Source organism: Rattus norvegicus, chromosome 8, assembly GCF_036323735.1.
Source record: "Rattus norvegicus strain BN/NHsdMcwi chromosome 8, GRCr8, whole genome shotgun sequence".
Classification (NCBI taxonomy): Eukaryota; Metazoa; Chordata; class Mammalia; order Rodentia; family Muridae; genus Rattus; species Rattus norvegicus.
In genome coordinates this window covers 69,948,730-69,968,903 of record NC_086026.1, presented here as the reverse complement: position 1 = coordinate 69,968,903, position 20,174 = coordinate 69,948,730, and the positions used below count along the sequence as shown (strand labels likewise).

General features: G+C 43.6%; 1 protein-coding gene across 11 annotated transcripts in view; it reads left to right on the top strand.

Moving 5' to 3' along the window:
- The window catches only part of Lrrc49 (leucine rich repeat containing 49), a 107,618-nt gene extending 87,676 nt beyond the window's left edge, over positions 1-19,942 (top strand). For 9 of the 11 annotated variants that reach the window (XM_063265149.1, XM_063265147.1, XM_063265145.1 and 6 more), the window contains 5 exons: positions 3,477-3,714; positions 4,794-4,979; positions 9,053-9,162; positions 14,204-14,357; positions 19,292-19,942. In XM_063265149.1, the coding sequence (XP_063121219.1) occupies positions 3,477-3,714; positions 4,794-4,979; positions 9,053-9,162; positions 14,204-14,357; positions 19,292-19,495 (892 nt within the window). In that variant the 3' untranslated portion in view covers positions 19,496-19,942. The remainder of the gene's footprint in view (positions 1-3,476; positions 3,715-4,793; positions 4,980-9,052; positions 9,163-14,203; positions 14,358-19,291) is intronic. The other 2 variants (XM_063265152.1, NM_001134469.1) reach the window with 2 other exon arrangements.
- The last annotated feature ends 232 nt before the right edge of the window (positions 19,943-20,174 follow it).

The following is a 20,174-nucleotide window of genomic DNA, read 5'->3' as shown; positions in this document are numbered from 1 at the left end:
TTACGATACTAGACTTTTTAATTTTGAGTTTATGTTTCTAATCTTTTAATCACATAGCCAATTTAAAATAAGCCTCTCTTAAATATCTGATATGGGACAAGATTCTTTCCCAGAGGGTCTAGCTAATTCTCCACTATATCAACATTAAAGTAACCTTTATCAGCTGCTGTGGCCACTTTTCCCTTCACCTTCCTTCACTGCCTGCTCCTGTCACCCGGCCAGCCTTGTTAGCTCTTATGTGTGTCCACATCACTCTGCTTGTCCTGTGACCTGTTTGCCTGTCATATACCTATGGTTGAAGCATCCTTTAAAGACTTAATAGATACCCTTGAGAGTCTTCTCAGTTTATTAATTCAAGAAATATTCATTGAGTTGTGCATTGCTAGAAACATGTGCTGTGGTACAGGCAGCAGGATTGACACTCGCAAGGAACCGTGTTCAGTGAGCAGTACTGTGGTGTGCCACTATCGTTGCTGTTACTGTGAGTGTGTACCAACGCGTTTCCCTCTTTCAGGGCAGCAAGCGCTGACTCCGGCTGTCTTCTGTCTACCACAGCAGGAATTGTGATGCTCCCTCCCCATCTCACTATGTTGTCTAAAGCACACGATGGAGACAGTTCTTTTCTTAGTCTATGCTGTTATCAGCTTTTACCTTTTAGACCTAGGGCTGCTCTGCACTCAGGGGTGTTTGTTTATTGTCCATCTCAATCTTTTGATACTGAATTTAAGGATGACAGATAAACTGTGTGTTTTTTTTCTTTCATATTCAGTTTGAGTACACAAAGGTCATAAGCTAACTTGTTAATTAATAGAGATGTGTAACAGTTCACCGATACCTTTAAAATAAATCTAATGAACCAGCGGAATGATAGTTTGTCAGACTTACTGTCCAACATCAGCATTTAAGACTGTTGAGGATCCTTAATCAATTAATATGTTGTGTAAAGCCCCTTAGTGAACCCAAGATTCTCCAGATGTAAAGACATGGCCTTTGCTTCATAAACTCACCATGTAGAAGAGGAAACAAAGTTGCCAACATATAATTGTAATTAGTCTGAGATGTGAAATACTGGACAAGTACATAAGTCCCAGTAGCTGTACTCAGAGCATTTGAGGGCAGAGAAGAAACCCCCAGTGGAAACACAGGCAAAGCCAAGTATTGTCCAGGTTTTGAGCTGGAGCAGCAGTGTTATACCTCTATATAGAGAGTAAAGATTTTGAGCTGGATCAAGGAGCTTTCCTGATTATCTGCCATTCAAGTTGGCTCTTATGGGCGGCATGGCTCCAGCTTTGGAAATAACAGAAATGGCCTCTCAGTAGAGCATCTAGTATGGTGCTGTGTGGAGCATAATTGGCTTTTATCACTCTCGTTTTAATTTAGGGGGAAGACATGGTTGTTTTTATTGATTACAACTAAACAATACACTTAAAGTTTTTAAGGCATCAGGCTATTCAAAAATAGCATTTCTCACTTGGTAACTAAGATAGAAGCTAGTTTAACATATTTTTGCAAACATTTTATATTGCATTTTATAAATAATATTTTATAACTCTTATGGGAATATATTACAAAATGTATTTTTCTAACCAGATAGCTTTTTTGGTTAACTTGCCTTTTGTTTTATTTTTACTATTTTAAATTTTTTATTTATTTTTACACTCCAGATTTTATTCCCCTCCCAGTCCACCCTCTGACTGTTCCACTTCCCATACCTTCCCACCCCCATCTCCACAAGGATGTCCCCACCCCAGCCACTCCACCAGACCTTTAAATTTCCTGGGGCCTCCAGTTTCTTGAGGGTTAGGTACATCTTCTCTGTCTGAACCCAGACCCAGGAGTCCTCTGCTGTATATGTGTTGGGGGCCTCACCTCAGCTGGTGTATGCTGCCTGGCTGGTGGTCCAGTGTCTGAGAGATATTGGGGGTCCAGGTTAATTGAGACTGCTGGTCCTCCTACAGGGTTGCCCTCCTCCTCAGCTTCCTCCAGAATTTCCCTAATTCAACAGAGGGGTCAGCAGCTTCTGTTCATTGGTTGAGTACACATATCTGGATCTGACTCTTTCAGCTGCTTGTTGGGTCTTTTGAGGGGCAGTCATGGTAGGTCCTTTTTAGTGAGCACCCCATATTCTCAGTAATGGTGTCAGGTCTTGGGGCCTCCTGTTGAGCTGGATCCCACTTTGGACCTGTCCCTGGACCTTCTTTTCCTCGGGTTCTTCTCCATTTCCAACCCTGTCGTTCTTTTAGACAGGAAGAATTATGAGTCAGAGTTTTGACTGTGGGATAGCAAACCCAACCCCCACTTGATGCCCTGTCTTTCTGCTGGAGGTGGAATCAACAAGTTCCCTTTCCCCACTGTAGGGCATATCATCTAGCCACCCACCCCCTTGAGTCCTGAGATTCTCTCACCTCTCAGGTTTCTGGTACATTCTGGAGGGTCGTCCCAATCTCCTTCCTCCCAAGGTCACCTGTTTCCATTCTTTCTGTTGGCCCTCAGGACTTCAGTCCTTTTCCCTACCCAATACCAGATCATGATCCCCTCTCCACCCACCCCCACCAGATAGCTTTATTAATTTGTAAACTGTATTTATATTGTTATAAAATATCTCAATAACATATTTAAGGTATATGAAATTATTATCTTGCATTAATATGATGAGTAATTTGGACTTGGAGATGGGTTTCTATGAATAGTTTTCCTATTTTCAGCTAAAATACATGACTGGATATTAATGTTAATCTTTCGGATAATCCAGTGAATTAGTCTAAGGATACATGTGACGTGAAGGGAGTCTGTGTGGGGAGGATGGGGAGCAGCAAGCAGCAGGGAGGGGTGAGGGGAGGATGAGGAGCAGCAAGCAGCAGGGAGGGGTGAGGGGGAGGATGGGGAACAGCAAGCAGCAGGGAGGGGTGGGGGGAGGATGGGGAGCAGCAAGCAGCAGGGAGGGGTGAGGGGAGGATGGGGAGCAGCAAGCAGCAGGGAGGGGTGAGGGGAGGATGGGGAGCAGCAAGCAGCAGGGAGGGGTGAGGGGAGGATGGGGAGCAGCAAGCAGCAGGGAGTCTGTGAGGGGAGGATGGGGAGCAGCAAGCAGCAGGGAGGGGTGAGAGGAGGATGGGGAGCAGCAAGCAGCAGGGAGGGGTGAGGGGGAGGATGGGGAGCAGCAAGCAGCAGGGAGGGGTGAGGGGAGGATGGGGAGCAGCAAGCAGCAGGGAGGGGTGAGGGGAGGATGGGGAGCAGCAAGCAGCAGGGAGGGGTGAGGGGAGGAGAGCAGGAAGAGGTTCAACAGCAGGGAGTAGGAAAACTCCACAACAAGCCTGTTACTTTGCTATCTGATTTTTTAAAAATCTAATTAATGTGGGATGCTCTGGGTTTAACTGGAAACAGAGTAATGAGTATAAACTGTACAGCACTTTCCAACATGACGTTCTAGCCTGGTTCTTTGTGTGCTTGAGACATTACTTAAAAAACGACTTTTGCAGGTCTCTAGATGCGGGACTCAGCAGTGCGTTACAAGGCTTGTCTGTCACAGAAACACACTTGGTGGAGCTAGATGGAGAAACCCTGTCACTGTATGGCTCAGGGGCGCTGGAATGCCTAGATCGTAACTGGAGTGTTCAAACAGCTGGCATGGTCACCACCGTCTCGTTCACATTCATCGAGTTTGATGAAATTGTCCAAGTACTTCCCAAACTGAAGATGAAGTTTCCAAATTCTCTGGTAAACACTTTCCTTTGGAAGTATATTTGAATTGTTCTTCATTGCAACTGTGTGTTCAGGCCAAAGCCTGCCTCAGCTTCATTTTCTGTAGTTTCTTTTGTGTTGATTTTCTGGCACTGGAATTTAAATTAGTTCCATAAATGGCCTTGTGGGTTTGTATTAATATTAGAAATTAAATCTCTAAAGACGGTCCTTTTTGCAGTAGAAAAGACCAATGGAATTTTATGCACATTATCTATCTGTTTTACAAAGAAGCCACACAGCCCGATAGCATGTATTTGGGCATTAAAACTGGTGTGGATGGCATGTGTATCCATTGCGTGACCTGACAGCAGTCCTCCAACAGCACTGACTGTTTACTTCAGTCTGCTGACTCGAAGGCAGCCTCCCCGACTGTGGGTATCGCACTAGTTCCCAACAGGCATCAGGAAACAGAGCTTTCACAGTGAGTTTCCTCCTGAGCTTTTCCTACAGCACGTTTCTCTATTTATCCTTTTAGAGTAGATGGTTTTCCTTTGTCTTCCCAAAAGAAGGTAAGCTGTAGCAGAAGCAGGTATTTAGAAAGAATATTCAAATTTGCAAATAGACCATTTGCTTTAGGGTTTTTGTTTTAGTTTTTTGACTCTCCTTGGCCAATTTAAGCAACCAGCATGGTTTTTGGAAGGATGCAATGTTGACAATGCTATTTCTCAGCATCAGGGTGAGTCCTGTACTTAGAGGTTTCTGGAATGTTCCTTTATACATTAGTGTTAATGTAAAATGTGTAGAGTCTGCAAAACTTGAAAGAGTCTGAGTAATTAGATAACATTAAGGAATCCTGCTTGATGATAGAAGAGGATGTCCTTAGAAGGAATCACCTAAAGCTTAAGTTTTGGGTAGACGCCATCAATGACTGATGGATCGGGTACATTGAAGTTAAATGAGCTGAGAGCATTCCGTTGATTTAATGTGACTGAACACATATTTCCTAAGCCTAAAGCGTACAGGGTTCCACAGGAAATGACCTGTGAAGTGTTAATGTTAGTATTTGAGGTGGTTATACTCACAGTGGAGACCTTATATGTGGCTTATTATCGCAGCACCTTAAGTTCAGGGAGACCAACCTTGTGATGCTGCAGCAGTTCAACGCCCTCGCGCAACTTCGTCGGGTTGACCAGTTGACAATCGATCCTCAGGGAAACCCAGTGGTGAACTTCACACTCTGGAAGTACTACGTGCTGTTTAGGCTCAGCCACTTCAGCATGCAGAAAATAAATGGAACAGAGGTAAGAAAAAGCAAAGCAAACTGCAGAGTGAACTCCCGCCTGACAGCACACATGGTGGAAATATAGCTATGCTACAAGTGTTCAGAAACACTATTTCTTAAAAATAAAACCTCGGCATTCACAATATTAAAAAGGAAAAAAAAACATACATGGGCAACACACACCCACACCCATTCAAATGCACATGCACACACACCCATCCTGCCAAACACATATACACATGCACACACATGTTCCCATACACAGTATATGAAGCAGTAAACAGCTTTTTTCCTGGTTAATCATAGCTACTTTTCCTGTTATTTGTAAGCATTCAGAGAAGAGAAACTTTGAAAGTAAATGACACTTTAAAAAGAAAAAAGAAAAAAAACCCTGACTTCTGCAGTTGGGCACCCTTTTCATGTTTCAAAGTGCTCTTCAGACTGTGGCATACAAGAGAGAATGGGGAAGCCAAACTAAGTTCACTCATAAAGATGGGACCAAATACAGTGGGGAGAGAAAACCTGAGCACGCGTCTGGACTACTCCATTAACAGTTGATCACGGCTCCTGTGGCATGCTGTGGAATAACTCGGTCCCAGCTGAATAACTGGAAAATTATTAATGGAAAGCTAGTTTTAGTTGGATTTTTTTTCTGAGTTTGTCACAAGTCTAATCCTCCAGCTACTCAAAGACTGTGTCCTCTTTAAATAATGACTTGGTCGGGGGTTGTGGGGTTGGGACAGGACGATGCTTCTATCGCCGCGGAAGCTAAATAATCTCTAAACTGTTGTTAGGCTCACTGAGGTGCCTCTCGAGGTTCAGAAGACCTCCCTGTTACAGGATTACTGGCAGCCAACTCTGCTGGTGTAGCATTGTTTTACAACTAGGACACCACAGCCACCTCCAGCCTCAACTAACAAAAATCCAACATGTTCTTGGAAGCAGGGAGATCTGTGGGTCAGTGTCAAAAGCAATCATACTACGCCTCAACCAAAGTAGGCCCAGAACCATAGTGTCAGCCTTCTATTAGAGTGCCAGGAAGGTCTGGAACCTTGGGATGACTGAAAGTCACCCCTACAATTCCCCAGAGAGTTCTCAAGAGTCTGCATTCAGTCTGAGTGCCCCTCAGTTTTACATCAGACAGCTTGTAACTCTGGTTTGGCCTGGTAATTAGCAGGAGGATTTTCAGTTAATTTGGACTAGAAACACAAAGGTTTTGGGAGCTGCAAGTGAAGGATTTGTCCTCATTAATGGTCTAACTGGGTGTGCTGCTTGGCTGTAAATAGAGGATTGCCCAGATGTGGGATTGCATTACTGCAGAGCTGCTGAAAGAAGAGAGAGTATTGCAATTGTATAGGGAGTAAACAGAAGCAATGCAGCATTCTAGATTAACTTCAGAAAATGCCAGCACCAGGGATATTTGACATTTTATTAAAATATCTGAAAGATATGCCTTCTCACATAGTCTTACCCTTTTCTACTATATATGCTAAGTTACAGTTCCCTTTTTGTAACAGAGCAGTGTAGCTAGAAGTAGAATTGAATGAACATCAAGAAGATGGAGCAGTGGCCTGCACTGGCCACTAGGTGACTGTGTTGGACCAGACAACTTAGTTGCCATCTAAAGGAAGGCTTTGAGGAGCAGCAGCCCTCACCATGAAGGCCCAGGGTGGAGAAGAACTGATCTACACTGATTGGCCTGTGTATGTTGTGCTGAATTATATGTGAACTATAGGTTGTTTTCTCAGAAGCCTCTTCTGCAATGTGTTATCACAAATACACATACCTGTTCTTCCAATACTGGAGAGGCTGAGACAGGAGGTTGGCTGTGAGACCCTGTCTCTTGGTGACAAGAGCCATGGGGCAGTGCAGAGAGGGTTCAGTCTGAAAAGTGTCTATTGTGCAAGTATGAGAACCTAGGTAGATTCCCCCAAAGTCAGGTAAAAGCTAGGCCTGCAGCACATATCTGAACCCCTACAGCTGGGTGGGTCAAAAAAAGGTAGGTCCCAGGGTCTCACGGGCCAGCCTGTCTACTACACCCATAAGATCCAGGCTGAATGAGAACCTGCCTCATAGCCAGCAGAATGGGAGTGGCTCTGGAGACATGACATCAACCTCTGACCTCTGTGGGTATATGCATTATTGATTATGTCTACATATTCACACACATACATATGTGTACACCTACATCACACACATACACTCTCTCCAAATAGATAGACAACGGTGAAGGCTCCCTTTTTTTAAAACCCTAAACCTACTTACACATAGATAAGGTCTGTCTCAGCTTCTCCTCTGCTGACAGTAGCAGATAAACATCGCAGCAGTTCCCTTGTGCATATAAAACAGTTAGCACCATCCTGGTCCCGTGCACTAGATGTCAGTAGCATCCTTAACCAGTCCGGTGTTGTCAAATATTCCTGAGTGGACAGCATGGATCCCGGTTGGTAAATTGAATTTTACTGGGCAGATAAACCAACTGTATTGAAAATGCAAGTCACCTTATTTTTATACTTTAACAAACCAGTCTCTTTAATGTCGTGATAATAGAATTGAAAATAAAGCTTCACTTTTTTTCTAAAGCTTATTGAGCATTTATAACTTTAAAAGTGCTAGAAGAGGCTGAAATAGTGGTGCACACCTTTAATACCAGCACTCGAGCGGTAGACGTAGGTGGATCTTTGTGAGTTCCAGGTCAGTCTGGTTTACATGGTGAGTCCAGTCCTGCTAGGCTACAAAGTGAGACCCTGTCTCAAAGGAACAAACAGAAAAAGTTCTAGAAGTGATACATTATCAAATTCTAACATTATTTTGTCCCCGTCTTATATTAAATATACCCAGGTATGAATCCAAGTCCTACCTTTAGCTATTTGTTTGTTTGGTTGGTTGGTTGGGACAGGAACACACTGTAGCACAAGGCTGACCTTGAGCTAACCCACTCTCCTGTCAGCCTCTTTGGTGCTCGGATGACAGACGTATGTCACCACGCCTGACTCGTTTCCTGATTAACACAGGGTAAGCCTTCAGAATATATACTTGGGACCTATTATTCCTTATAGGGAAAAGGTTGCCATGGATTTAGAAAGCACAGGGATATCTTTGCTAGTCTGCTGAGCATTCCATCAAGGAAGGGTCAAAACCATCCTTCCAGGAGCAAGCCATGTACAGCACCTTATTAAGATGAAATCTACCCCATTGGCATTTCCCTCTAAGCCATCCTAATTTAAGAAGATCTAATATTCCTTTTTAAAATAACCTTTAAGGGTTTGGGAGATGGCTCAGCTGTTTAAATGCTGGCTAAGCAAGCAAGAAGATTGGATTTTGGATCCCCAGAATCCATATAAATACCCACCTGTAATTCCAGTCTTAGAAAAAAGAGGTGGGATCCCTGGAGTAAGATGGCCAGTGAGACTGTATGTACCAGGGAGCTCTGGGTTAGACCCAGACTCTACCTCAGAATGTAACATGGAAGGACAATTGAGGAAGAGTACTGAGATCAGCCTCGGGCCTTTATAGATGTGTATACACATGCACACAGGCACACACACACACACACGCATGCACACATACATACACTTACACACATGTATACATACCGTACACATACAAACACACTTGCAAACATACATACATGCATGCATATATACCACATACATACACACATAACCACATACACACCTACCTTCAAGTACACATGCATGCATACCACACACATGAAACCATGTATACATACTGCAAACACACATATGTACATACATGCATACCACACACATATACACATATACATGTATAACACACACACACACACACACAAAAGAAAAAGCATTCTTTAAGAATTTAAGGTGTCTCAAGCACAGTTCTCAGGAAACATGAATTCTAAATCAGAGTCATCTCATTGGCCCTAGTCAGCTTCCAGAAGTCACTTTTGAGCTTCTCCTCTATAATTAGATTCTAAGGAAAACGAAGTCATTGTGAAGACTTTCACAGCCCAGGGAAGTGTACTTTCTTGTGCTAAAGGAAAATGCCTAATCTAGACATTTCTTTTAAATTGTATTTGCTGTATCCAGACTCTTCTCTGCTGTTTCTTCTCAGGTGACACAAAATGACATGATAATGGCTGAAAGGCTCTTTGGAATCTTAGCACATGTGGCATCCTCTGAGCTGCCCCAGTACCGCATGATTTCAATTCTGGGTGATGCCAGGTAACTCTGAATTTTTTATAGATTATCGTTGCACTAGAAATAGCTCTTATCTGTGCCACTTCTGTAACCTGCAGATACCGTACCCCTGGCCTATCTTGTGACTGGCCTTGTTCAAACTTAGAAGGAATAAATGTGACTAAGACAAAGTCAGTGTTCTCCTACGGTTATATCTAACAGCTAAAGATGCACACAAGCCACTAAAATCCAGTCTGTCGGTTGCAGCAAGAGCAGTGGGAGTAGAGACTTGTTGCATTTGAGAACACTGGAAAAAGGCTTTCTCTTTAATCTACTTATTTGGGAATGAGTAGGGTGCTTTTAGGTTTAGAAGGACAGAAATGGGCAAATCCCAGGAACTCACTGGCCAACCAGTCCATCTAAATGACAACCTTAAAATTGGATGAGAGCCTTTCTCAATAAAACAAGGTGAAGAAGCAACTGAGGAAGACATCCAGATGTCAGCCTCTGGCCTACATACACAGATGCGCCATACACACACACACACCCTCTCTCTCTCTCTCTCTCACACACACACACACACACACACACACACACACTTACACCACACATACTCACACATACACACTCACATACACTCACCCTCACACATATACACATATACACCACACACACACACACACACACACACCACACATACACATTCACATATACACATATACACATATACATCACACATACTTAGACCACACACACACATACACACTCACATACACACACCCTCACACACACACATATACACACATATACACCACACACACACACCACATACACATTCACATACACACATATACACATATACATCACACACACTTACACCATACACACACATACACACTCACATACACACAGCCTCACACACACACACATCACACATATACAACACACATAATCATGCACACATATACCACATACATACCACACATATATACACCATACACATATATACCACACATATACAGACATACACACACACACACACACACAGTCAAGACCCCTAGCACATAATACACATACACAAAAAAATACTTGGTGGAACACAAAAGGTATCAAATTAAGAAGTGATACCTTAGACAAATTAGTGAAAATTATGCTGTTCTGAATTGCTGTATAATATTTAGAAGATTTAATAACTTGAAAATAAAAGGCCCTCATAAATTAGATCAAATAAATTAAAATAAAGAATATGAAGGATTTTTAATAATTTATCAAATAGATATATTTCAAACTATATTCCCAGAATGTGATGCCCAAAGGCAGATAGGGAAAATATATCCAAGCATGTCAGGGATGTTTGTAGAGGTGAACACACCTTAAAGTCAAAGGAAATCTCTGTATTTAAAGACCATGGTCATTCTGATTGCTGTCTCCAATCAACATTCTATAGGCAGAAGATAGCACGTTGCAGTGTCAGGAACCTGGGCATGTGGCTCCGCAGTAACAATGGGAGCATGTAGTTAACATGGCAGGGCTGGCCAGGGAGTCACAGAGTGAGGACAAGGCGTTGTCACTAAGGAGCTGAGATAGCCAAAAACTTATCTTGATGCAGCTGGAAAAATAACAGAAACTCAGATAATGAAATTGCCAAAACCATAAAATACAGGAAACTTTAACCTTTAAAAAGTAAGAAGGGGTTGGGTTTGGGGATTTAGCTCAGTGGTAGAACGCTTGCCTAGGAAGCGCAAGGCCCTGGGTTCGGTCCCCAGCTCCGAAAAAAAGAACCAATAATAATAATAATAATAATAATAATAATAATAATAAATAAAAAGTAAGAAGAGCCCATCTGTCTCCACTCAAAGCTATAGCCATACAGATTTTAAAATAGTGACCTAATGTTGTGGGGAGAGCCACAACTGTGACAAGCCATATAGCAGGGTGGGTCCTACATGCTGTTATCCACGATGGCTGATGCTCTGGGTTTTTTCATAGCAGCTTGGCAGTGCCTAACACATGTGCTATAGCCATGCCTTTGACTTAGCCATTTCACTGAGCAGAATTTCTTTCTAGAAATGATTTCATATGAACATAATATATGTCCAAGGGTTTCTATCATGGCCCTTGTTTATAACAGAATAGTAAATGTCCACTAGTGGAATAAGACCAACAGCTTGTAGTTGTAAAAATGAATAGTGTTCCTGTGTGAAACAGCGGGTATGTCCTTCTGTTATTGCTGATTTGATACAACATAGTCACCCCGGGGCAGATCAACCCTCAACTGAAGTGTGGCCTAGATCAGATTAGCCCGTGGCCATGTCTGCAAGAGATTATCTTGATTGATGATTGATGTGGGAGGGCCCCGCCCACTCAAAGTGGCACCATGTTCAGGTTAGTGAAAAGCACCAAGTGGAAATGGTGTGTGTGTCTTTAGTATATTTACTAAAAGATGGGAAGGAAAGTAATGAAAGGGGCGTCCTCCCTGAGAACTGAGAAAACCCTCGAGTTAAAGCTAAGGCAAGCAGAGGGACTCAGAAAGGCAGCTGATCATTTAAAATAAAAATTTAAAAAGCGGGAAAAAGAGGTTCATGAGTAAAGCCACAACTGACTCTCCAGTGTAGGCCTGCTCAACTTCAACATGTTGGAAGTAATCAGAGCCTACCATAATGACCTGAGGTACTGACTGTATCAGGCCAGCTAGGTCAGTATTAGAGGACAGACCGGAGTGTAGCTCCTCCTAAAAATCCTATTATTGTCTCTAGCCTCATTAGTATAAGAAGACTCTTCATACCCAGAATTCCAAAGGGGCGTGTGTATGTGTGTGTGTATGTGTGTGTGTGTGTGTGTGTGTGTCTGTGTCTGTGTCTGTGTGTGTCTGTGTGTCTGTGTGTGTGTCTCTGTGTCTGTGTGTGTGTCTGTGTGTCTGTGTGTGTCTGTGTGTATCTGTGTATATGTGTTTTCTTCAATATTATTGCTGTTTTTAAAATACATGCTTTTATTGTATGTGTATGATTGTTCTGCCTGCATGTATGTCTGTGCACCACACATATGCAGTGCCCTCAGAGGACAGGAGAGGGTTTGGAGCCACTGGAACTACAGTTCCAGGTAACTGTTACCAGCCAGTAGGTGCTGTGCTTCTAACCTGAGTCCTCTGCAAAAGCAGCCAGTGTTCTTATCCACTGAGCCTCCCCCCTGAGGCATCTCATTCCAGAGCTTTAGCAGCATTATGCTTTAATTGGAGAAGGAACGGAGACATGAAAACTAAAGAGAAAGAAAAAGAGCTGAAGGGAAGAGAAGATAGAAGAGGAGGAAGAGGGGAGGAGGTGGAAGAGTTATTAAAGTTGACCAAATGCTATCTACAAGGCAAAGAACCAAAACCACATGGCCCATGTTTTCTGTTCAGAATGTAATGAGGCTTTAGCCCAGTTACAAAAGGGTAACTAGAAGATGCCTATGTATTTGGAAGAGAAGAGACAGACCTCTAGATAACCTGTGAAGTCAAAGGAATCTCCTAGTGAAATTATGCACGTGCCTTGTGCTGAAACAGAGTGAAAACATTACGTGAACAGACTTACTGGGTCAGTAATCAGCGCTAAGTAGAAGCACGTCAGCTCTGAGCTGCATAGACCAGAAAGGGTAGGGCTGATGATTAATTATTTAAATATTTATTTCAGAAAAGTAGAAAAAGAATAGTAAAATAATACAGAAGAAAATTAAATGAAAAAATTGTCTAATGTAAAATGGAGCTTTCTATTTTAAAGTCTAATAAAACTTAGAGAAGGAGCAGAGAAACAGTGGCTAAGAGTATGTATGGTGTTGCTAAGGACTGGAGGTCAGTTCCCGGCACTGCGTGGGGCAGGCCACAACTTACATGGTTCTGCTTCCAGGGAACCAATGCTCCCTGTTGGCCTCCTCTGACACCTGCACATTTAAAAGTTTAAAATGTGATATTAAATGTATGTCAACATTGCTTTTTTAATTTTTAAAAACTCAGTAAAAAGAGGGCCAGCCATAAGAACAAATACAGGTCTACAGCGCGTCACTGTTTTCTTTATGAAACTGGGAAAGGGACTGGCAAGGAAAATTGTGATCTGCATCACAGTTGACTTTCGTTCCATTGTTGGAAGCATAATTATCTTGAAATATGTTGAATGCAAACACTAGATATTTAATAGAATTATGAGCTGTAGACTATCTCATTACACTTTTCAAAATTTATACTTCTCCAAATTTCTAAAAATCCCACTATATTTTTAAGTTAGAAAAATTAAAAAAATTTTCAAAAATTTCTGCTCCCTCCCAGTCTTTAGTGTCCAGTTAAAGTCCTATTGTGATTTTTCAGAGACACTCTGAAGCTGGAACTGGAAAAGGGCCTCATGTTAGATGAGGTGCAGTGCATGGGATTCTGGGTAGACAGCTCTGTGTTGCTCTAGGACCCACTGTGTTGCCCTTTGTGATTGCCTGAAGCCTCCTCGTAGCCTCGCCAGCAGTGGTGGGGATTCTTACTGCTCTCAGTTCACGTTTGCTAACATTAGTCCCACCCTCAGTTTGATGTTCTAGCTCTCAGCATAATGAAGGTGAGGAAAGGACTAAGTTGTGCGTGTGGTTACACACGCAAACTAACGTGTTTCACAGCTACAGACTGGGTAGAGGTGTTCAACACTTCTTCGATTGCTTTTGCTTTGATTCAGTTTTTGAATTATTTCACCTAAAGGTTCAGTTCATTTATCTTTGTAGAAATGTTTGAGATGCATTAGTGTTGATGATTGGCAGTCACAGATCAAGAGAATGAAGGCAGGGCTAACAATGTCACAGGCCTATAGTCCTAGTTCTCAGGAGGCGGGGACAAGAGGATTAGGAGTTTGAGGCCAGCCTGGGCTACAAGACTGAGACTGTCTCAAAACAGAAACTGTGCATCGGATCCCATAATTAGTGGAAACACTGGGGTACTAAGCTGAGCTCAAACAGCAACTATTCAAACTCAGAAATCTGGTGTTCAACAAAGGCTTCGCTACCTCTGGAGTCAGCCAAGGTTGATCATGACCTTTGTATTCTGATCAGTAACTCTGAGACCCTTTACCGTGTTCTGCAGGAAAAAGCAGTTCCGGTATCTGCTGGAGAACAAATGTAAAAAGCCTGGCATCCTCTGTGAGGAGACGAGTGACAGCAAGAGATTAATGGGGGAAAACACAAACCGAGCTACCCTGAATTACACCACCCGAGAATTCTACCACGAGAAGCTGGAGGTACATGCATCTGTGGGTCTGATGTGTCCTGTAGTCTATACACTCGGGGCTGGAGGTCATGAACTTTGTCCTCCTTACATACAACCCCAAGAACACCAGCAGGGAACAGGAGGCCATCAAGCTTAAGAGGAAGACTCTGGCTCCAGTGTTTCCATCTCAGCACAAAAGCATCTTGGAAAGAAAGATGTGCCAAAAAATGCACCAAAATAGGACACACAGGCCTGATCTGTCTAAATTAAGAAAAAGAGAGAGATGCTTCCCTGGGTGTTCAGCTGGTACCCAGGCAACAAAGGACTCAGCAGAATCTCTGCTCTTGGCTTGGCCTGTGGTGTTTCAGTCTGTGCATTTCATTCTTTACCATGACCTTCCTAATGTCACTGTATGGCTGCTTCCTTCCCAGCAGAGCTTCTGAGGCAGGGGAGCAAGCATGCACTTCTTCTGTGAGGTTCACTGAGGGGATACAGCATTGCTGTGCCCAGAGCCACAGCACAGAAAGTGTGCAGTGCCTGCCCACCCCCCCCCCCCGGCACTCACCGGATAGCTGAAGAAGTGCAGTGCACCTGAACAGCGAGAGTGCCCTGCTGCAGCAGATTCATGCAGGGACAGACAGAAGGGCAAGAACGCAGACACACATATTGTTGCATCTAATGACATATCTGGTGCCTGTGTATAGAGCGTGTAAATCACTGTAGCTCTTCAGACAAGTTAGAGTTGTAAACAGAGGGAGGGAGGGAGAGAGTGAAGAAGAGAGGGAGGGAGGGAGGGAGGGAGGGAGGGAGGGAGGGAGGGAGGGAGGAGGAGGAAGGAGAGGGAGAGTCTCAGATGTATATATAAATTAGAAGTAAGCCACAGGCAGGTGGCCTTCATGTGTTTAGCTGGCAGCTCCAGACTCTGTCTTAGGTAATGGCTATAAAGCCATTGCTTGTATCGTGACATGGGGACAGCATTTCCTTTAATTGGAACGTAATTGGAGTTTCTGGTTTTTCCCCTTTCCCTTCACCCTGCTCTCAATCTGAAGCATCTTTGGAATCTACAGCAGCCTGTGTGCTACAGGTTGAAATTGTTCGACAGCTCATTTCACGATGTTTCTGCAGCATCCTGAAGGATGCTTAGCTTCTGCCTCAAGTTAGTGCGGGAGGTCTGGGGTGCTCAGTGGAGTGCTGAGTGCACAGGGCTAAGGTTCATTCCAGGCGCCACACAGGCACATACACAGTCAGGGTTCCTATGGTTGAACAGAATCAAATGTAAAAACATTCAGAGCTTAGAGGAAGCTGTCAGACGAGATGCTGGAAGAGGCCAAGAGCACAGTGACACTAATAAAGGCTTCCTGGTTGTGCCAGAAGTGGACAGTGAAAGCCAAGGTGGCAGGATTATGGGTTGTCTATATTATTTGACTTACAGGGCAATTGGTCCTGTAAGTCAAATAAAACACACACACACACACACACACACACACACACACACACACACATATACACATATGTGTGTGATCTAATATACAAATTCTCATAAGAGAATTTTAAAAAATATATAACTGCTGCATGCAAACAATAAGGACAATTTCATGGGGAAGCTACCAAGTCAACCTGGAAAACTAGGTCCTTCCGAGTTGTAACTTATTTTGTACTGAATGTTTAAAAAGTAAACTCTTGTTTAAGGTAGACAACACAGCATTGACTCTGAAATCTACCAATTGCTAGAAAACTAAGAGCCAGACCAGACACTTAGACATATTGATACCGAAATCCTTTAAAACACCAAGTTAGAGCTGGAGCAGCCACTTAGTTGTGAGGAGCATGTGCAGCCCCTGCAGAGGACCTGAGTTCCATTCATAGCTAAACAACACTTTCAGGTCCAGCTTCAGGGGGTCTGGTGCCCTCCTCTGGTGTCTGTGGGCTTTGCATTCACATGTACAACCCCCCCACCCCCCACCTCCCACCCCCACCCTACCCCCACACAGAATTAAAAATAAAAGTGAAATAAAATATCAGGCAGAACACCGAAGAATATTAAATGAATTACATTCCTTACAGCCAGTGTAAAAATAAACTTAGAGTAGGATACCATTTACTGTAATGATAAACAGTAGACTGAGACTGTGGAATGGATAAGAAAGTATTTCCAAGCTTGAACCAGGAGACACCTCAGTCGGCAAAGTGCTTACCTCACAAGCAGGAAGGTGTGAGCTCGGCTTCTCAGTCCAGTGTAAAAAGCCTGCTGTGGTGGCGTGTGCCTATAATCCCAGCACTGAGGAGACAGAAGTGCAGGGACCTTCCTGGAGCGTATTGGCCAGCTAGTCTTACTGAGTCAGTGAGCTCCAAATTCGATAAGAGACCTTGCCTCACACAATAAGGTAGAATGCAACCGAAGAAAACACATGGCACTGACCTTTCTATTCAACGTGCATATAAACACACATGTGTATGCCCTTAATTGGGAAAATCAAATGTTTGTTGCAGGTCACTGAAGAAGAACTGGAAAAAGTTCACAGAAAAAGCATTCCCCATTTCAGGCTATTAAATATTAAATCTTCATAAGGCAGTTGTAGTTCAAGTTATTTAATCCTAAGTGTTATTGGATAGAACTAGAACCTTAAATATACAAGAGTTTTGCCAGATACCAAGTAATTAACTATGTTAAGGGTATGTGTTAGGCATCTGTTGCTGTGCTAAACACTGGGCCAAAAGTAACCTGGGAGGAAAGGCCTTATTTCATCTCAGATGTAGCTCTTTAGCCAAGGACGGCAGGGCAGGAACTCAAAGCAGGGAACTGGAGGCAGGAACTGCACAGAGACCATGGAGGAGTGCTCTTTATTGCCTTGCTCCCAATGGCTTGCTCAACCTACTTTGTTATGCCACTCAGGACCACCAGCCCAGGGATGACACATCTCAGAATGAGCTGGGCCTCCCACAGCAGTTATTAGTCAAGAAAATGACCTACAGACCAGTTTAATGGACTTGTCTTCTCAGTTGAGTTTCTTGTTCCCAGATATCTCTGTTATATCAGGCTGTCAAGAACCAACCAGAATAATGTTGCAGTTAAGGCAAGACAGGAAAAGACAGACCATGGACAACAAAACCAGAGAGACACTGCACATACTGGGAGACGTAGGCAGACAGCAGCCATTACAAACCGGTTGGGGCAATCTACTTCATAAATAATGCTGTGGGAAATTACTGACCCCATCCATTCTGCACAACAAAATTAACTCCAGATCAAATAAAAACCCAAGCATAAAATTTAAAGCTTTGAAGTCCTTGGTTTTTTTAAAGGAGCACTTATGGCCTTGGTTAGGTAGATGTGACTTTCGAACACTCCACGTGACCAACTGTACAGGAAGAATCTTTTATAAATTTGACAGTCAAGGTCATTTTTAATAAAAAATGCTTCAGCAAAATCAAACAAAGTCTGGATTAAAGTGGCTTGATCGATAAAAACACAATGAGGAAGTAACATGAGGAGATGTGGGCTCCTATTCTCAAAGTAAAGGAAGAAATCTGAAGCCACATGACTCTGGGACAAGCACCAAGCTAGCTGTCAGGAGGCTTGGCCTTGAGCCCTGATCACCACTTAGTACCTGGGAGACCTTGCCCAAGTCCCTTAATCACTGTCTGCTGACTCACAGCCCAGCATTCCTTCTCCTCCACCCAGCGCACACATCTTGAAAATCACTTAGAGCAGTGCAGCCAGAGGGCTCAGCCTGTGCACTAGGGGCTGGGGAAATGAATGGAGGTGAGCCGCTCACAAATCAGGCTAAACAGTCCCTTTCATTACACGTCTTGTTGCTTGAGGCTCTCCCATCCATCCATCCTCCTGCCTCATCTAAAAGAGATTTAAGGGACTTTAAAGAATCTAGGTCTTCTCTTAGACAAGGAGGAAAACTGGAAGCTCAGGAATTAGCCAGGGCCATATAGTGAGTTTCTGACAGCCACCCGGAGAACTGCGACCTCCTGGGTGCCTTGCCCAGGCTCTCCTGCTGTTTTCCATGCTTCCTGATGATGGAATGGGGCCTACTACAGGGACTGTCCTCTCTAGACATTGGTTGATTGCTGACTAACCATTTCATTCAACAATGGTTTTCACTTTCATTAATTAATTAATTTGATTCATCTTAGAAATGTGTTTTGAGTTTGAAGTTTGAATAGATCTTTTTCTTAGGTTTCTTGTCAGCACTTAGCCTTCCTACCTTGATCAATGCAACTTACCTAGGATGAAGTTCTCATCCTCACATGTATTGCACCAACTTTTCTCTCTAATAACATGAGTAAACAGAGAGAGAGAGAGAGAGAGAGAGAGAGAGAGAGAGAGAGAGAGAGAGAGAGAAAGAGAGAGACCCCAACCAACCCAGAGTCTTCAAGCATACTAGAATATAAACCTCTACCATGGAGCTATACATTCAAGTCCAAAAGAACAGCTTTATTAGAACCACTGATGAAATTGGAGCTGAATACCCAAATGTCCCCTGGCTCTGAACTCACCATGCTGTGTTTGGAAGCAGCTTTCTCACCTTCAGACTGCCAGACCCAGAAGCTAAGTAAGAGTGCTGTTCTTTCTATGGTGACAGCCTTGTGTGGGTCCAAGGCTTGTGATATTTCTTCTTCCTCTTTGGCACTTTTCTCAAACTTTGCCCGAGTAGTCTACACTACAGTGTGATGTTCTGTTTCTCTCCACAGAGAGTAAACTCAGACCCAAAGTGTGAGTCTAAGGATTATGTGGCTAGGAGCTAACCAACTCCAGACTGATTGGAGTGCTCAGCATCAGCACCCCACCCACCCCATGCTTTCACCTCTGCCAAGCCCCATGCTCAACTGAGGCAGAGTCCTTTCTCAGGAGCAAGGGGGATGCAGAATAGATATTTCAAGGTTCTCTGGTTCTGTTAATTGTTGTTTTGGCTGTTGGAGTGGTTATAATTTAATGTAAATATTACTTCACAGGAAATAAAGGACAAGAAGAAGTTCTGCAGGTTGTATGTAGAAGACCTGGTGAAGGAAGCCACAGCCATCAACATGAAAAATGAGGCTCTGCAGAAGCTGTGGCCACAGATGTTCATCGAGCTTGTCAGGGATGCCGTCATAGAGATCCGCAGCAAGGACTCCTACATGAAGCTCTGCCTGCAGCAGATCACTGACCAGAAATAGGGATGGCTCATGCTTCAGACATGGGCAATTGGAGCTGTTTTAAAGTTGGGCAAGATGCAGGTTAGACATGATGAGACATCACCACTTCCGCACATACTAGAAAGAGCGGCATCAAAGCCTCGCCCCCTGCACTGTTGAGGAGGAGGGAGGCAGGAGAGAGGGGGACTCTTTCCCACGCATGCTGACCACACAACCTTGGGGACCCGAGCAGCAACTGGAGAAGGCCTGGCTGCTGGGTCAGAAATGCTTCTTCAGCTCCTGCTCTGACTGGTGTGCCTGCCCCCGTCCCAGGCACAGTGCGTGCTGATGGGCAAGCATGAGACGCCTCTACCAACCTCCAGCTGAGACTTTTCTCTTATTTTGCCTTTTTATTTTATGTCATGATTTCAAAGCCAAGCTTATGTTCTTTTTTATGAGTGAAAAATAAATACATTAGTAAAAAAAAGTCCAGTTTGTTGTGTGATTATGTTCTTCTCCTGTTGGTGGGATCCCTGCTGTGGGATCCCATGCTGGCCATGGAAGAGGCTTTCAGGTACCTCAGCGTACTACAGGGAGTCACTGTGGGTGAGAATGTGAAGACAGTTGAGCACAGGAAGAGCATGCTTGGTCTTAAGGACTCTGGAGAGAATGTCAGAGGCAGGCATGTATGTAATATGCTCCTTTAAAGGTGTTTCTCCTC